The sequence below is a fragment of the Gopherus flavomarginatus genome, chromosome 1, assembly GCF_025201925.1.
Source record: "Gopherus flavomarginatus isolate rGopFla2 chromosome 1, rGopFla2.mat.asm, whole genome shotgun sequence".
Lineage (NCBI taxonomy): Eukaryota > Metazoa > Chordata > Testudines > Testudinidae > Gopherus > Gopherus flavomarginatus.
Genome location: NC_066617.1, coordinates 159,175,976 through 159,194,370, shown reverse-complemented (window position 1 = coordinate 159,194,370; position 18,395 = coordinate 159,175,976). Strand labels below are relative to the sequence as shown.

General features: G+C 48.7%; 1 protein-coding gene across 2 annotated transcripts; it reads right to left on the bottom strand.

Moving 5' to 3' along the window:
• Window positions 1-17: 17 nt before the first annotated feature.
• POPDC2 (popeye domain containing 2) lies at window positions 18-18,321 on the bottom strand. Of its 2 annotated transcripts, none has more exons than XM_050960728.1 (4): window positions 17,240-18,321; window positions 9,993-10,101; window positions 6,147-6,525; window positions 18-671 (listed from the first exon to the last, which is right to left on the bottom strand). In XM_050960728.1, exons 1-4 carry the CDS (start codon window positions 17,728-17,730, stop codon window positions 586-588), a joined length of 1,065 nt encoding a protein of 354 aa, XP_050816685.1. In that variant the 5' UTR covers window positions 17,731-18,321; the 3' UTR covers window positions 18-585. The 2 variants fall into 2 exon arrangements, with proteins under 2 accessions (XP_050816685.1, XP_050816677.1); XM_050960720.1 differs by having other exon boundaries at window positions 576-671; window positions 6,009-6,525.
• Window positions 18,322-18,395: the final 74 nt, after the last annotated feature.

Here is an 18,395-nt window from a genome sequence, read left to right as displayed (position 1 = left end):
AAGTAATGAAGTATCATAAATGAAAAGCGTTAAATCCTGAACATGGAATTTTAAGCCTGATAGGAATGGATGCCATGTACATCACTAGCACAAATCCCATACCTCACTCCACCCCACCTCCCAATATACACAAATACTAAAACTCTTAGCCTTTCTATAGACGCATTTTCCTATGTCTAGAGCTCATGTGAAATCCTCTGAACATCAGCTTCTCCCCTCCAAGTCACTGAACCCTAATGAATCAACACTCTCTTTAACTGGTGCCCTCAAATCGAAAGACTCCCTGGACAGGCTAATACTGCTGTGTTTCCTACATGTTTAATGGAGCTGATAACAGAGCTGTTAACAGACTATGGGAGTGAAAGACCAGAATACAAAAAGGAACACTCAGACATCCCTTGTGCCACTGCAAGTGAACAGAATGTGGTGTGGAAGGTGTCCAGCCATCACACTTCAGTCTCATGCAGATACTTCATGTGCTTGCAGGAGTGTTGTGTGGACATGTTAATGAGTGTCTTTCTGGTTAGAGGCGGGTGAGCATACACTCATGCGTGGATCTTCCTGATCAAAACCGGCTGTTGTGCCCTAGAGTTCTGGGGTCTGGGTGGGAGCCAGAGGGGCTCGTCCTTTGAAGAGGGCACAGGGGTAACTCCGGGTAAGGCTTCCAGAAGCTGTGGGAGGAAAAGGGGGGGAAAAGAGGCTATTACTATTACAGCCACAGATCTTATCCATTTGCCAAACTCACCCAGGAGATAGTGTGGCCTGGTGGGGCCCACAGGGCACCTTACTGTTTTCCCTCTAAAATCAGTTTGTAAAATCTGTGTCATTCATAGTGACACAACAACAAACCAGTGTGCATAGCCCCAGTTTTCATGAGCAACCCTACACTAACAAAACCCTGATTATCCCAGAATACTCTATGGATGACTGGAGAACTGATTGCGTTCTGCCATGAGGGTAACGGACAAGTGAAACCTGAATGAAAGATGAAGTGCTTGTCATTTAGACTGTTCAAAACTTTGATTTTCATTTATTTCAGTTTACACCTATTTAATTCAAATGCCTGACAGTTAAAAGAAAAACCCTTATGTGAAAAATTCACCATTCCTGGCTCTTTAACAAGGACTGAGAAAGCTCCAAATCCACATCCTCTAAAGTGTCCTTCAACAAAAACAGGGACTACCAGACCTGCCATTCCTGAAATTTCTAAGCTAAAAAAACCAAGCGAAGGGAATAAACTTGGTTTGAGTTTGGAGCTTGTTGTTGCCTTGTTGGTTGCAGGGGCGGCTCCAGGCACGAGCACGCCAAGCACGTGCTTGGGGCGGCAAGCCACTGGTAGTGCTCTGCCGGTCACCGCGAGGGCGGCAGGCAGGCTGCCTTCGGCGGCTTGCCTGCGGAGGGTCCGCTGGTCCCGCAGCTTCGGCGGACCTCCCGCAGAAGCAGGCTGCCTTCAATGGACCTCTCGCAGGCGCAGGCTGCCTTCGGCAGCTTGCCTGTGGAGGGTCCGCTGGTCCCGCAGCCTTGGCAGACCTCCCACAGGCAAGCCACCGAAGGCAGCCTGCCTGCCATGCTTGGGGAGGCAAAATGCCTAGAGCCACCCCTGGTTGGTTGATGGTTTTTGACAAAATCTTTGCAGGTCATCTTTATCCCACATAAAAGAAGTAAAAATGGACACCCACAAAGCCCCTTTTCAACACTGGCGATACACGGGATTGTGTGGAAGGCAAAGGATGGGCATTTAGCTCATAAATTCAAGGTAAGGTTGGAAAAAAAGGAAGATTTAAGTCCTGCAGATAAAATCTTTGTTGTTCTCATGTGGTTTTTGAAAATGAGTAAGGAAATTGATCCAGAATAACCTCTCCACCCCTACACACACATCTTCTGTAAATAAAAGCAGCCATCTGGTCTCCAAGGTTCATTTCATTTTCATGCTTCAACTAAGACACTGTACCATCACCATTGGAGCAGAATGGCTTGCACTGGAGTACAGTGAATAGCACTACAATGCCAGGACTAGCACTAAAGGACAATGACTGGCTACTGGATGGCAGTGAGAGAATGCAGTGAGTGGCCCTCGGAGTACAGAGACTGAGCACTGGAAGGCAGCGTCTGGCCCTTGGAGTGCATTTATTGCTACCAGAGCACAGTTGCCGGGCACTGGAGTGCAGTGATCAGCATGCTGGGGATGTGGCTACACTGCAGCTGAAGGAATAATTTCCAGCTTGAGCAGACATACAGAAGCTGGCTTCAGCTGAGCTAGTGTGCTAAAACTAGCAGCGTAGCTGTGGCAGTGAGGGCTGCAGCATGTACAATCCCATTGAGATGGCAGGCACACCCTTGTGGCAGCTAGCCCATGCCACCACGGCTATCATTCTATTTTCAGCATCCTAGCTCAATCAAGCCTAGTGCAGGTATGTCTATCCAAGCTGGAAATTCCAACCCCAGCTGCAATGAAGGCATAGACCACTCGTGCCTCCCCATACTAAAGAGGAGGACACATGACTGTCCCACGTCTCCTCTACCCAACAACCCCCCAGCCCTGCGCCCAGCCTGGGACCGCTGCACTTTCCTTGCCCTTCCAGAGTTACTTGTGGGGGAAGAGGGGGCTCTGTCCTTCTCCCACTGTGCCTCCCTTTGGCATGCTCGGCCACTCTCCCTGGCAGCCAGTCCAGGGAGGGGAATGGGAGGGAGCTGCTTCTCACATGGCTGAATCTGGTTTCTCTGGGTCCAGGGTTGCCAGGTGTCCAGTTTTTGACCACTGACTGGGCTGTTAAAAGTCTGGTCAGTGCAGTGGGGCTAAGGCAGGCTCCCTGCCCGGCTCTGCACAACTCCCGGGAAGCTGCCGGTATCTCCCTCTGGCTCCTAGATGGAAGGATGTCCCCGGGGGCTCTGCACGCTGCCCCCACCCCAAGCACTGGCTCTGCAGCTCCCATTGGCCAGGAACCATGGCTAATGGGAGCTGCAGCGGCGGTGCCTGCAGATGGGGCAGCGTGCAGAGCCGCCAGGCTGCACCTCCGTATAGGAACCGGAGGGGGGACATGCTGTTCCTTCCAGGAGCTGCTTGACATAAGCACCACCCAGACCCTGCAACCCTGATGCCCTCCTGCACCTCAACTTCCTGCCCTAGCCCTGAGCCCCCTCCCATGCTCTGATCCCCTCGTTCCCAGTCCGGAGCACCCTCCTGCATCCCAAGCCCCTCATCCCCAGCTCCACCCCAGAGCCTGCACCCCCAGTCAGAGCCCTCACACCTCCTGCACCCCAACTCCTGCCCCCAGCCTGGAGCCCTCTCCCACACCATGAACCTCATTTCTGGCCTCCCCCCAGAGCCCGCACCCCAAGCTGGAGCCCCGTCCTGCACCCCAACTCCCTGAGTCAGTCCGGTGAAAATGAGTGAGTGAGTGAGGGTGGGGAGACCGAGTGACAGAGGGAGGGGGAATGGAGTGATTTGGAGGAGGGGCCTTGAGGGAGGGGCGGGGGCAGGACAAGGTTTTGTGTGAGTAGAAAGTTGGCAACCCTATCCAGTCACTGCCTCTGTGCAGCACAGCAGCTGCCTGAAAGAGCCTGGGTGGGGAGGTGGCAGCAGCAGCAGGCCACCCCCTGCCCAGGTCCATGTGCCAGGGACAGGGGCTGAACATGCTGGGGGCAGGTGCAGCAAGAGAAGGACAGAGCCCTCTCTCCCCATCCGGCAGGCCAAGCAGAAATGGGGGGAGGGGCACTTGATCCCGCATGCCCCTCCCACACGTCGCCTAGGGGTGTAGGTGTACCCTTAGTTACTGGCCACAGGAAACCAAAGGATAGCTACTACAGTGCAGTGGCTGGAATCAACATTCAGCAAGGGGCTACATGTCGCGCAGCTGGGAATTTAAGCCTTGATCCTTTAGCTCAGAATTTCCAGCACCAGTTATTCCAGCATCCTTTTTTTGTGGACAAATCTCTCCTAGCTTCCTTTAGCCTGACCGAACCCCAGCAATTCTTCCTTTGCAGAGTGAGGAATGGGTGTGAGGAAGGAGCTTAGGAAGACAGCGTGTCACTCCCATGCACCAGTGGCGGTAGTGAGGCAGGGAAGCCCAGTGCATTCCTGTAATGAGACTCATGCAGAGGAGAATCCATGACATGCGGCCACCACACTCATCTCCTCTCAGCCAACCCAGGAATGTTTTAAAATAATGGCTATTGGAACATGGGAGCCTTGGCCAAACCCTTTCAATCTGGCTGAGTTGAGTCTAGGTAGAAACAAGGGGGCAGATTCTCTGCTGTGCCTCACAAGCAGAACAGCCCAGGGATAGCAGGTGCAAAGGTAGCTTTGAACCATCCTTGTGCCCCTCAAATCTTGTGCCAGCTGGGGCATGGTGCAGCCCTAGTCTGCCCTCGGGCTGTTCCAATTTACAGCAGCCTTATCCAGATCACCTGTGGCCTGTCCTACAGCTTGAAGCAGCCCAGAGTCTCCATGGTGCACAGTGCAATAGACCACCCTGCTCCTCACCCACAGTATGGCCCGTGGCTGGGGCTGCGAGACGGACAGCATGGGATTGACCTTACACTGCTCATGCATAGGGTATTCTCCCCTCCACTGGCTGTGGTACCTTTACAGCACCTATATGTCACTAGGATGACAATTCAGAGTACAGGGCAAGGGACAGAATCAACCCCAAGCATTGCTTGTAAGCTGTCAGTCTCTCTATTCCAAAGCCTGAGCTGACATTTCTTTAATTCATCTTGGTGCACAGCCTACCCTATAGATAGAAATGTTCAGTTCTCCACCTGCCATGCATTTGTCTGGTGCCCTGGTGTCTGGCCTTAGCCTGTCCTCACTGACATCAGTGTAAGTCAGGAATAACCTCACTGAAGTTAACCGAGTAACACCGGGTAAGGCAGTGTGAGGACGAAATCAGGCACGCTGGGCCAAAGCTTGCCAGTGGTGACACTCATGCAATCCCACCAAAGTCCTGAATCTTACTGAATTCACTGGAGTTGATCTTTTGTGATTGAGGACACAATTTGGCCTTGTGTGCTTTCTGGGAGCCACAGAGAATTCAAGAAACCCCACGGAGAAAGCCAGTGTTTGCATTCCCTGAAATTTCCCAAGCTCCCTTTAAATCAAAAGCATTCATACCTCACTCTCCTCTGCATTCTTTATGGCCCTGACAGTCAGAAAATCTGTTTACTTTCTGCCCTGTTGTTTTGTTCCAGGCCACCTGCTTGGGTACCAAGGAAAATGACTTGACACCCTTCAAATTCCTTATAAGTGTCTCTCCTTGTTGTGTCTCCATTCTGCCTCAGCTTTACACCATTATTCAGTGTCACGTACCCTCCTCCCAAGATGCTCTGCTTGACCTAAGATTCTCTCAGATCTAGGGATACCGTACCCTGGTTGTATAATGTTATGGTAAACTGAGGCTACCAGAGTCTTTAAACCAGGTTCTTCAGGAAGATTCTGTTATCAACCTTCTCAGGGGAAATACATCCGACACAGCACATCTCATGAGATTCTGATGAGGAAGTGTCCTGAGAATGCTGTAGTGTGGAAATTTCACAACAGTCTTTGCAGCCTTTACTGGCACGGCAGCATTACCTCAGCTGATTTATTTTGGTAAGTAACAAGATCATTGGGTGATTTCCCTGAAACTGGGATTCCCCTCACGCCCCAAAGCCCAGCTCTACATGGACCAATATCTTGCTGACAAAGAAAATTTTAATAGGAAGCTACCCAGTGGGAATTAATGACACGGGCAGGTCACCTTTCTTTATTCCTACTTAGCAATTGGGTGCCTGTTTACACGGTGCCCAATCCCTAAAGACTGAGCGGAGGCTGCCAGGATTCATGCCATTTACCAAGTTTGCAAGGAATCAAAGCATGAGCAAACTGGCCAAGGACTGAGATGCTTTAGCCCTCCCCTCCCCTAGGCAGAGTTAGTGCTAAGCTTTGCACAGCCAGTCCCATTAGCCATCGCCTCCAAGGCCCAGGCACAGAGGGAAGTGTTTCCTTCCGCAGGCAAGTGAGTACTTACATGGGGATCCCACACAGGGTGACGTGTGCCCACGTTAGAAGTGCCCTCACTTCATATACTCCCCTTCGCTTACATAGTCCATAAAAGACCCTGACAACTCAGCAAAATCTTCCAACACAAGACTGGTAGAGTCCTCACCCAGCAGGGCACTGTCAGGCCGGGGCATCTTGGGGCGGGCAGAAGGAGGAGGAGGAGGGGCTGAGGTAGCTGTCTGGACAAAGGTAGACATCGGACGATGGGGCATGGCCCTCTCCTCCCACTCATCCAGCTCCTTCTCCGCCTCAACCTCTGAGGATGCCGGTCCCAGGACGTGGTGGAGGCTGGGTAAGCGAATGTCAAAGCGCAGGCCGAACTTAGCGAAGAGCTTATCGTTGAGGGCGTACAGTTTCTCCGAGATGTCGTAGCCGAGGAAGACTGAGAAGAGGCGGGCGATGTAGCGATCTTTTGCCAAGAGGAGGTAGAGCTTCCTCCTTGGCCAGGTAATATAACTGCAGTCCGTCTCTGCTGTCAACGTGACCTGCATGGGGAGGAGCGGGGACATGAGCACAATAAGCCACACTGATGAGAAGACTTTGGTTCTATCACTTTAAAGTGTGGTTCTGCTCTGAAAAGGAACTGTGGTCTCTCTTCCACCACAGAGCTGCTCTCTGTGTGTAAGAGAGTAGGTGCTGTTGAGTTTACAGACTAAAGAGGGCTTTTATTGCTTTTCAAGCCTGTTTTCTCCATGCAGAGCCAGTATGACCCAGAGAGAGGGAGCTGCAGTCTGCTCCTTCCTGTGCATCATTAACACAACTGTTCAGTGAATTCCACTTGCAGAGCCAACCCTGCCATGCTCTCATCTTCAAACTATGCCCCATTTGTATCTGTGCAATGCCACTGAAAAGACTAGGGTAGCGCAGGTGGCATTGTGAGCCTTACTGTTCTGCAGAACCGTTACCACTGGGGAGAATGATTGGTTTCAAGGGGGAGAGCTACATATAAAAACCAGTGGCTCCGTATTGCCCTTGCACAGCATTGTAATGGGCTTCCCCTCACTTGTTGGCTGGATGCAAGTGTGCGTGCTTTCAGAGTGGCTGGGAAATGGAAAATCAAACAAAGCTTTCTTTTGGAGGGCAACACCACCTGTCACCAGCTTGAGGGAAGGCAGGTGCTGCAGGCTGCATTCAAGTTTGCTAGATTGTTTTAGACAATCAGGTCTCTCAACTCATTCCACTGGATACCCCTCAGGCCACCACCTCTGGGGCAGAACACAAGAGCTGTTTAACAGTGCACTGCAACACATCCCAGTTCAGGACAGCTAAGGAGAAAGGCTAGCGAATGCATTTGATACTGTGGGGGGTACTGCAGGAAGCAGAGTAAAATTATCTGAGTTGGAGGTTGGCCAGAACTTTAGGGGTATAACTTGGTTGTTGTTGCAGAAAGTTTGGTGTTTTTTAAAATCTTGCCCAGGGGAAAACAGGTACTTTTTTGGGCTGCGGGATGGGGAAACATGTCAAAGGACCAAGCCCTCTTAGGCTGGAGCAAAGTGTGGCACGTCAAAGTGTAACTGAGACACGGCTATGTGAACAAGTGTTACAGCTGGGGCAAAATATCCTGGGGCCTCCCTGTGCGCTGCATACGCAGGGGTCTCCTTGGCCAGGAACGATGGCAGGGGCTGCTGGGGAGCCAAACAAGGCTGAGCTGCAGTGTGCGTCCTTGGGTTTGATATTTAATGCCACCGCCATGCAAGCAGCTGCCTTATGAACCATAGGACGTAGAATATGAGAACCTCCCTGAGATGGGCTGCGAGTGGGTCAGGATCATGCCGAAACTTAAAGGGATAAAGCCTCATTTTCCTAACAATCAGTTGAAACCCTCTTGAACCAGCATCTCTTTCTCTGACAATGCATGAAGTAAAATAGAGTAACAACCACCCCTCCACCCCCGAAGTCCTTACAGGGCAGACAGACTCACTCACACTCTCTCTCTCACTGCCCCTTAGGTCAATGTTCTGGTAAATACTGTAACTATGAAATCTGATCCAGTTCAGACTGCGAGCCAGCTGCTCTCTGAGTAGAAGACAAATCCAGGTCAGAATCCAGGCGGCAACCAGATCCTGTCACAGCTAATTAATCTTCTGCCATTCTCCATTCTGCACCAAATTGAAACAATTGAGCCCAACAGTGGAGGGGGAACTTAGGCAAGGAAATTCCCCCTCCCTCCCCTCAAGGAAGGCCCCAAATAGAAATGTCTGCTTTTATCCAAAATGTTTTTGGAGCAATCAACTATATCTGGAGAAATGGGGTTGGGATCGTCTGGGGAGTTACAGAGTGTTTCACACCATGGGACTGAGCTGAGATTCAGAAAGGAGGGACCGACGGGTTAAATGGATTCAAAAACTGCATGTTGCAGTATGTGGTGCTGGCTAAGCAAAAAATAAACCCTTCCCCAGAAATTGCTCAATTAACTTTTCAGACCAGAAAGCACCACAGGCAGCTTTCCAGGACTAATCAGACCTGTCTTTGCCACCCTGAGTGGGATGCCACACTTATAGGGGACGGCATGGCCACTGTCCCCCTGCTCAGCTCACACATGCTGTGCTAAGAATTATCGGTAAGCTGCTATTGTAATCAGAAGCTCAGAAATAATATGGAAGGACTCCTCGTGCAATATACCAACCATTGGTTTATCAGATTCATTTTTCAAAGTAGCTTTAACAACCCGCTCACTCACAGTATGTGAACCACATTCAGGTTTGACCTCAGCAGGAAGCTGACTTCAGTAGAGTGGCACCCATTTGCCGCAGGTCTGAATTTGTCCCTCTCTGTGGAAAGGCGTTACTCTCTGCTGACCTTGATTACACTCCCAGGTAATTAGTAAAATCACATTGGACATGTCCTTTCTGGCATATTCTAGGTTCTGGCCATTCATCTACTGACTGGAATCAGCCTACACCTGACTGCAGAGAGATGAACCTGTCCATCCACTTAATAACCTTCCTGCAGAATGGGAGGGACTTGATTCGATGGTGTTGATGAGATACACAGATGAAAACAAAAATCAATACATTTAATTGCTACAAATAACAATGAGTGATTCAGTCCCAGGAGAATCTCCCATGCCTTAAGGAGGGTTTTTGCAATTTGAAGGTACAGTAACTAGATCTGAATATAAAACATCCCCTTTCTCTCTCCCCACTTCCCCTCCCCCAGCTTCCCGGCCTGAGAATCATCACTATCATCATTAAAAACTCAGATCTTTGAAAAATCAGGTATTTATGTCTTTCCTGTCACAGTCATCCTTTCCCACAGCAGCAGCACACAGATCTGCAGTTCTTGTGAGGTTTGCCCTCTCATTGTGTAACACATTAATGCTGGTATTGAAAATCACCATAATGGAAGCAAAACAGTGATCCATCTAGTCCAGTGGTTCTCAAACTTTTGTATTGGTGACCCTTTTCATATAACAAGCCTCTGAGTGTGCCGCGCCCCCCCCCCGCCCCCGCTTATAAATTTAAAACACTTGTTTATATATTTAACACCATTATAAATGTTGGAGGCAAAGCGGGATTTGGAGTGGACACTGACAGCTCGCGACCACCCATGTAATAACCTCGCAACCCGCTGAGGGGTCCCAACCCCCAGTTTGAGAATCCCTGATCTAGTCTAACATGCTGTGTCCCTGCCAATCAGAACCAGATCAATGATACTGCTACTCTGGTATCCTATGGACAACCACAGCCAATGCTGGGTGTTTCAGAGGAAGGCAGAAATATGACAATGCAGATCATGCAATGTTGTACTCTAACGGTGGAGATGGGGGAGGAATGTCTTCCAGACCTAGCCGCATGACCTGCTGAGAGCTCAAAGCCTGAGGATTAACAACGCTTCTCTGGCCCTCTTCATTACCTTCCATCTTCCTCCTCTCCACTCTCTGCTGCACATGTACAAAGCAGTAAAGCCCAAGTCTTAGCAGTAGAGCTGCCAGGTGGTTGCGCTGAGTTACCTGGAACGTTCCCTCCTCAGAAGGTCGCAGTGACTCCCACTCTGGGGAGTCCAGGAACTGGTAGGGGAAGACATAGTGCAGGAACTGTCCATCCTGGCTCACTCTGACCCTAGACAGAGAACAGGAGAATGACGGGCTTAGGCCAGAAAAGGGCTGGTAGGTGAATCAGTGTAACCTGTACAGAATCTGCTCAAAGAAGCTACATGTACTCCATCCCATTGTCAGTGCAGCATTGCTCCCTAGAGTATATTTGTCTGGTGTCTTCTCCAGTCTAGTTACAAATGTCCCAGTTATTGAAGCTTCTATCCCTTCTCTTGGGAAATTGTTAATAGGCTAATATCATAGATCTCACTGCTAGTATGTCTTTCCTGACACTCAGCCAACATCTTCCCTCTCTTAATGTCATCACATTACTCCTTTGGCCCATTCTAAACCATTCCTCCTGTTCTGGGGGTTTCTCCTCTTCAGCTACTTAGAGATGGTTAGTATGATTGCCCCTTAGCCGTCATCAGGACAAACTCTTCGTACCAATTTCTTTTCACTGCTCCTTCCAGCCCACTGACCATTTTTGTTGCCCTTTCCTCAACTCCTTTCAACTTATTCACATCTTTCCTACACCAATACCCAAAACTAAACCCAGGTGTAGTTCCATCAGGGCCGTATAAGAAGGATCGCTGCTGCCATGCTCCATGGCATGATGCCTCTATTTATAAAGCCCAAAATCATATAGGCTGTTGCTGCATCCATATCATGCAGCAAATTAACACTTTGCAGCCCACTATCATTCAATTTCTTTTGGCTTCACTGCTTTCCATGTATCCCTCTCCCTTATTGCCACTGCAGCTGCCTAACTAAGTTAAGGTCAAACTTGTGACCAGCGCTGGGTCAAGCCTGCAAAAGGGAGAAAGCCAGGTCTTGCAGTTAAGGCACCAGATTTGGAGTTTGGAGACCTGGGTTTTGTTCCTGGCTCTGCCATTGACTTGTGTGTGCTGGGGCAAGTGTCTTCCCTTCTCTATGCCTCAGTTTTCCCATCTGTACAATGGCCATACTGATTCTGCTGTCTCCCAGGGTAGCTGGGAGGTTCAATTCATTCATGTTTGTAAAGTAGTTGGAGCTCTTGAGATTAAAGGAGACAGAGAAGGGCAAACTATTATCTGAGCTTTCTGATCTGAACTCTGTACTTCTGAGGCTCCCCTCTTGCTGCTTTTAGACTATTGCTAGTGTGGCACCCTGAAATAGCCTGCACAATAATGAAATAGTCAAGGCCCTTGCACTCCCTTTCTGTACAATAGCATGCAGAGTGGAGCACAGTAATGCTCCATTGCAGCCTTTCCCCCATTCTCCTGCCCATCCCCACAGCCTGCAGGGATAGAAAGGTCTGGCATGGAGAGGCCAGAAGAGGGAACTAGGGGTCCAGCACCAGACATGTGGAGCACATGCAGCTGGGCTGAGACTCACCCTTCATGCTACCCCCACATCCATGGCAGTATTGCAGGACCAATAGCTCTGATGTAATTAGCTAACTTCCTTCAGCAGCACTCTGACCCCATGAAGGGGAGTCACAGAGCACTCAGTGGGAGGTAAGACAGTATTAACTCTCTACTGACTTTACCAGTAGGTTAGCTACAGTTTTGAAGCAGGCTGCTGGATGCAGATTGTTGGCAGGGGGACAGATATTTGGCAGTACCCTCACTTAGCCACTTTCTCCCACTGCATTTTCTCTGTGGATTTGCTCCCCTTCACATTGTGCAGCAAGGGGCTGCAAGCAGGGCAGGGGGAAAGAGCATATGGGCCTTAGTCACTGACTTTTTCCTTATTCAAAGGGAGCACGGTTATCTACCATACCCCAACCCCCCCTTAGCGTAACCTTAAACCAGAACCCTTCCGCAGTTAAAATGGGAGACATGATCTGAGCAAAGCCCTGGGAATTAGGATTCCTGGCTTCTAGTCACTGCTCAGCCACCACAGACCTCCCCTATATGAACTAGAGTTTTGCCACTCTAGGCCTCAGTTTCCTGTGTAAAATGGGGGAGACGTTACATAAATACCTCACGGTGGGACAGGGTCTAAAAGCTGTTTACAAAGCAAGTAAAAATATAAAGAGCTGTACAAGCGCTAGTATTTTGACACACAGCTCAGACTATGAACAACACGCTCCGTAGCATAAGGCACCCTCTGAGTCCACAGTGATTAGGTTAGGTCTGTTCGATGAGCCAAGCAACTTCTGGAAGCTTTAACAATCACTGTTTGTGATGTGCTTTGAGATCCCCAAATGAAAGGTCTTAGCTAAGTGTAGAGTACTAAATATTATATTTGTTGTCTGATGAGCCTGCTATGCTCTGCAGTTCTGCCCAAGATGATGGAGGAAGGTGACAAACAGGAGGAGAAGGAAGAACATTCCCCCACACACCCACCTGTCCAGTAGGAAGAAATCATGGAAAGATTTGTGAACAGTTTGATTGTATGTGGGCTTAGTGTAGTGAACCAAGAAAGAAAGAAATCGGTCCTGAACTCTTTGCAAGTCCTGAAATCCTCCTCAGAGCAGCAGGGCAGGAGTTGGGACTGCAGCACCAGATAAATGATCTGGTGAGTTACAGACAGCTGGAATGTCAAGCAGTGTTCTCAGCCCACCCCAGCCAAGCTCACTACCTCACCCAGGGGATTCTGGCAGGCCATTCTTGGAACTAAAAGTGGCTCCCTTTGATTCTTTCCTTTCACTTGATCTGTTTCATTTTGTGTTGCTGCAGAGCGGCTGGCAGTGGGAGGTAACATAGGCTATAGCTACACAGCAATGTAAGCCTAGTGTCAGGGAACCCTGGGCTTGAGTGTCTACATTGCATTTTAACCCTAGGTTGTGAATTTTCTGACCCAGGCTCAAACTTAGGGCTCTGGCATCCACCCTGCAGAGCACAGACCTGAATCAAAGTAAAGTGCCTAGCATCTCCCACATGGCGACACTCTAGCCCTTGGAATGGGGCTCACTGTGGGAAAACTCTACTGCTCACCCTGTTTCCTAACTGTGGTGGGGCTATTGATGCCCATAACTTGATTTTAACAAATAGGGAGGAACTCTAGACTTGATTTTAACAAATAGGGAGGAACTTGTTGAGAATTTGAAAGTAGAAGGAAGCTTGGGTGAAAGTGATCATGAAATCATAGAATTTGCAATTCTAAGGAAGGGTAGAAGGGAGTACAGCAGAATAGAGACAATGGATTTCAGGAAGGCGGATTTTGGTAAGCTCAGAGAGCTGATAGATAAGGTCCCATGGGAATCAAGACTGAGGGGAAAAACAACTGAGGAGAGTTGGCAGTTTTTCAAAGGGACACTATTAAGGGCCCAAAAGCAAGCTATTCCGATGGTTAGGAAAGATAGAAAACGTGGTAAAAGACCACCTTGGCTTAACCACGAGATCTTGCGTGACCTACAAAATAAAAAGGCGTCATATAAAAAATGGAAACTAGGTCAGATTACAAAGGATGAATATAGGCAAATAACACAGGAATGCAGAGGCAAGATTAGAAAGGCAAAGGCACAAAATGAACTCAAACTAGCTATGGGAATAAAGGGAAACAAGAAGACTTTTTATCAATACATTAGAAGCAAGAGGAAGACCAAGGACAGGGTAGGCCCACTGCTCAGTAAGGAGGGGGAAACAGTAACGGGAGACTTGGAAATGGCAGAGATGCTTAATGACTTCTTTGTTTCAGTCTTCACTGAGAAGTCTGAAGGAATGTCTAATATAGTGAGTGCTTACGGGAAGAGGATAGGTTTAGAAGATAAAATAAAAAAAGAGCAAGTTAAAAATCACTTAGAAAAGTTAGATGCCTGCAAGTCACCAGGGCCTGATGAAATGCATCCTAGAATACTCAAGGAGTTAATAGAAGAGGTATCTGAGCCTCTAGCTATTATCTTTGGGAAATCATGGGAGACGGGGGAGATTCCAGAAGACTGGAAGGGGGCAAATATAGTGCCCATCTATAAAAAGGGAAATAAAAACAACCCAGGAAACTACAGACCAGTTAGTTTAACTTCTGTGCCAGGGAAGATAATGGAGCAGGTAATTAAAGAAATCATCTGCAAACACTTGGAAGATGGTAAGGTGATAGGGAATAGCCAGCATGGATTTGTAAAGAACAAATCGTGTCAAACTAATCTGATAGCGTTCTTTGATAGGATAACGAGCCTTGTGGATAAGGGAGAAGCGGTGGATGTGATATACCTAGACTTTAGTAAGGCATTTGATACGGTCTCGCATGATATTCTTATAGATAAACTAGGAAAGTACAATTTAGATGGGGCTACTATAAGATGGGTGCATAACTGGCTGGATAACCGTACTCAGAGAGTAGTTGTTAATGGCTCCCAATCCTGCTGGAAAGGTATAACAAGTGGGGTTCCGCAGGGGTCTGTTTTGGGACCGGTTCTGTTCAATATCTTCATCAACGATTTAGATGTTGGCATAGAAAGTACGCTTATTAAGTTTGCGGACGATACCAAACTGGGAGGGATTGCAACTGCTTTGGAGGACAGGGTCAAAATTCAAAATGATCTGGACAAATTGGAGAAATGGTCTGAGGTAAACAGGATGAAGTTCAATAAAGATAAATGCAAAGTGCTCCACTTAGGAAGGAACAATCAGTTTCACACATACAGAATGGGAAGAGACTGTCTAGGAAGGAGTATGGCAGAAAGAGATCTAGGGGTCATAGTAGACCACAAGCTTAATATGAGTCAACAGTGTGATACTGTTGCAAAAAAAGCAAACATGATTCTGGGATGCATTAACAGGTGTGTTGTAAACAAGACACGAGAAGTCATTCTTCCGCTTTACTCTGCGCTGGTCAGGCCTCAGCTGGAGTATTGTGTCCAGTTCTGGGCACTGCATTTCAAGAAAGATGTGGAGAAATTGGAGAGGGTCCAGAGAAGAGCAACAAGAATGATTAAAGGTCTTGAGAACATGACCTATGAAGGAAGGCTGAAGGAATTGGGTTTGTTTAGTTTGGAAAACAGAAGACTGAGAGGGGACATGATAGCAGTTTTCAGGTATCTAAAAGGGTGTCATCAGGAGGAGGGAGAAAACTTGTTCACCTTAGCCTCCAATGATAGAACAAGAAGCAATGGGCTTAAACTGCAGCAAGGGAGATTTAGGTTGGACATTAGGAAAAAGTTCCTAACTGTCAGGGTAGTTAAACACTGGAATAGATTGCCTAGGGAAGTTGTGGAATCTCCATCTCTGGAGATATTTAAGAGTAGGTTAGATAAATGTCTATTAGGGATGGTCTAGACAATATTTGGTCCTGCCATGAGGGCAGGGGACTGGACTCGATGACCTCTCGAGGTTCCTTCCAGTCCTGGAGTCTATGAGTCTATAAGGAGCACACTAGTACCTAAACTGCATGATCAGCTCCCTGGGTGGCTGTCTCAGTAGAACGACAGCAGTTTTGAGAGGTCCTTATACTGAACTATCATCTTATCTGAGAATTGGGCTCCCCACCTCTAGGCTGAGTCCCATGACAGGACAATGCCCGTGGGCACTTGCTCTGAGGATAACTAGGACATCAGTCTCCAGGGCTGTTAAACGATTGCCATGAAACTGCAATTCTGAATTTTTTAACTGGGCTGTTTAATGAAGGTGTTTTTGTTTGGTTGGTTTTTTATCTATCTTTATCTGTTTGTTTTTAAGTTTGACATAAAATGAAGGTATCGCAGAAAACACACACACACACCCAGCCTGGCTGTTGCCAGCTGCAGATGATGAAATGCATCACCCAGGGCTTGAGGTGTAGTGTGCTCCAGCACTCCTGGGATCCCTTATTCCTGCCCCTGCCACGCTGTGGGAGGCAAGGAGAAGGGATCCTCAGGAGGCTGTGGGGAAGTTTTGGAGCTGGTTCCCTGTCACCACCCTGCAGTGCACCCTGCCAAGTGCCCCTGCATACACAGCCCCAGGGAGGGCAGGGAGGAGGGTCCCAGGAGCAAGGGCCAGAGAACAGAGTGGGACCACGCACCACCCTGCAAAGAGGGGAAGCAACAGAACTCCCAGCTCAGCGTTGCTGGGGGAGGGATGATGCCAAACATCCTGGTGAGCAAGAGCCTCCTCCTACCTGTCGGCTTTGCTCCCTGCTCCAGGCAAGCTCCACCGGAGCAGGAAGTGGGAGCATGCTCAGCCAGGCAGTAATGACACTTCCGACCACTGTGCTTCTCTTCTGACAGGAACTCTGGGATAAATCCAGAGGACTTCCAGGACCCAAGTCAAGCCGGGGCCGCGTGCACACAGGAAAGCAATAGGGCTCAGCCCCTAGGTCCCAGCTTACTATGGGCTCAGACTCTCCTGCCCTGGACCTGAACTCTTGGTTAGCACATTTGCAATGTGGATGCAAAGTGGTGGGGGGTGGGGGGGTTGGTTTGAGCCCATTTCAGACCCTGACTTAAATTACAGCATAGACATACCCATAGTGCTACTTTTGCTTTTCTATATTTTAATATTTGGAACTGAAAACTAGACATGCTGCTAAAACTACTTCTTTGCCCAAAGCAAGTAAACCTCACAAAGTCCTTCCTCATTAATACAGTCAGTGCACTACACTACCTAATCAGAGACTCAGGTAGATGGAGGAATACAGTTATGTGCAGTGGTTCTCAAACTAAGGTCTGCGGATGTCCAGTGGTCCATGGAACCCTTCTTGGTGGCCCACAGAATGAAGCAGCATTGATGGATTTGGACAGGAGGGCTGCCAGATGAGGTGGGATCATCAAAGGATTTTTCTCTTACCAAACGGCCCAGTTGTGAACCACTGGCTTTGGGAGTGAGAGATGGAACCATTCCCTTCTAAGCTTTTGGCTGAGACAAACTGGTGAATTTCAGAGCAGTTCCTAGGAGATAGGCACCCATGTCACAAAACTTACCATTGTAAGTGGTACCCAAGGGACCACAGGATCAAAGAGGCTTCTCTGCCTTCCTCCAGCAAGCTGGTAAGGAAGAAGCTTCACTACCACTGTCCAGATTGTACCTGTTCTATCGATAGAGGCCTTCAGACTCCAGCACTGTAAATCATCACCTCCCATCAGTACTAAGATTGCTTTAAAAATGGCAGGGAAAGAGATTAAAATCCTCCCCACATATCCCCAGGAAGACCGACCAGGCACATTCATTGTTGCTAGCTCAATTCTACAAAACTATCCCTAAATATTAAGGTGGATCAACATTCCAGGGCTGGGAAATGTCTTGTCAGGACAGGGAACAGCCTACCTGCCAGAGAGCAGCAAAGACAGGCAGTTGATGGGCGTCTTGCCCTCCACAGCATAGTTCTGGTCTCTGGCCAGTGACAGGACCTTCTCTTCACAGCATTTCACGATCTCTTTGTAGACCTCAAAGGGCACCTGCAACGGCTGGCAGAGGGTCTTGTAGAGGAGGTCAAACTCTTCCAAGAAGGTGTCCTTGTGGAGCCGATATACCAGGTGAGCCAGCTGAAGTACGCAGACCATGACCAGCAGCATATTCCAGATGAAGATATCTAGTCCACAGGCATTCAGCCAGCCCCATAAAGCATAGCAGATGTAGCCAGTGGCCAGAAGGCTGAAGATATAGATGGAGCCAAAGATCCCACTCCCCCCCATGTAGCCTAGGAGGAGGATGCAATTGCCCAGGTGATAGGCTGCTCCCTCGTCGTTCTGCTTCCAGCCCTCGCATAAAGGGGGCTGAAAAAGTAGCTGGTCCCAAGGGGAGCTGTTTCTGCTCATCCTTCCCCTTTCCCCACCCTCCCAGCCACCCTGCTTTACAAATGTATTGTCAGACAAAAATTACAGATAGCTGTAATCAGAGCCGCCTGGCAGCTCCTCTCCCTGGAGCTCACTGGTCCCACTGGATCGCCCTTCAGAGCAACATTTTAAAAATAACTTTAAACTTGTTCGTATCAAAAAAACAAACAAACCCCAAGCCGGAGAATCCAAATGGCTTATCTTTCTCTTTGCTGTTGGTGAGGTGCTCGGTCCTGCCAGATGGCTTCCCCCACCAACTGCATTCAGGAGAGAGAGCAGGGAAAGAGGTCCGAAGAGTTCAGTCACAGAGTACAGAGAAGGCTTCAGCTAAAGAACTAATCAGAGAATGGGACTGGAAAGAGCTCCTGTTGCTTTCACTCTCCCCAACTCTCCAGGAGTGAAAATAGAGACTGTGAGAGAGCAGCAGGGAGACAGAGAGGGAGGGGGAGCAATGGGCACTTGTGTTGAATTTGGAATGTATATCACTTGGCAACGGAATGAAGAGAGACCCCAAATGGATAACCATGTTTGGAATTGAAATCCAAAGAGCAAAGCCAGTGAGGGGAACAGAGAACAGCCTGGCACTGACCACTTAACATAACTTAGAGAACTAGATAAGCCCAACACGGAGATGAGAAAGGAGAAAA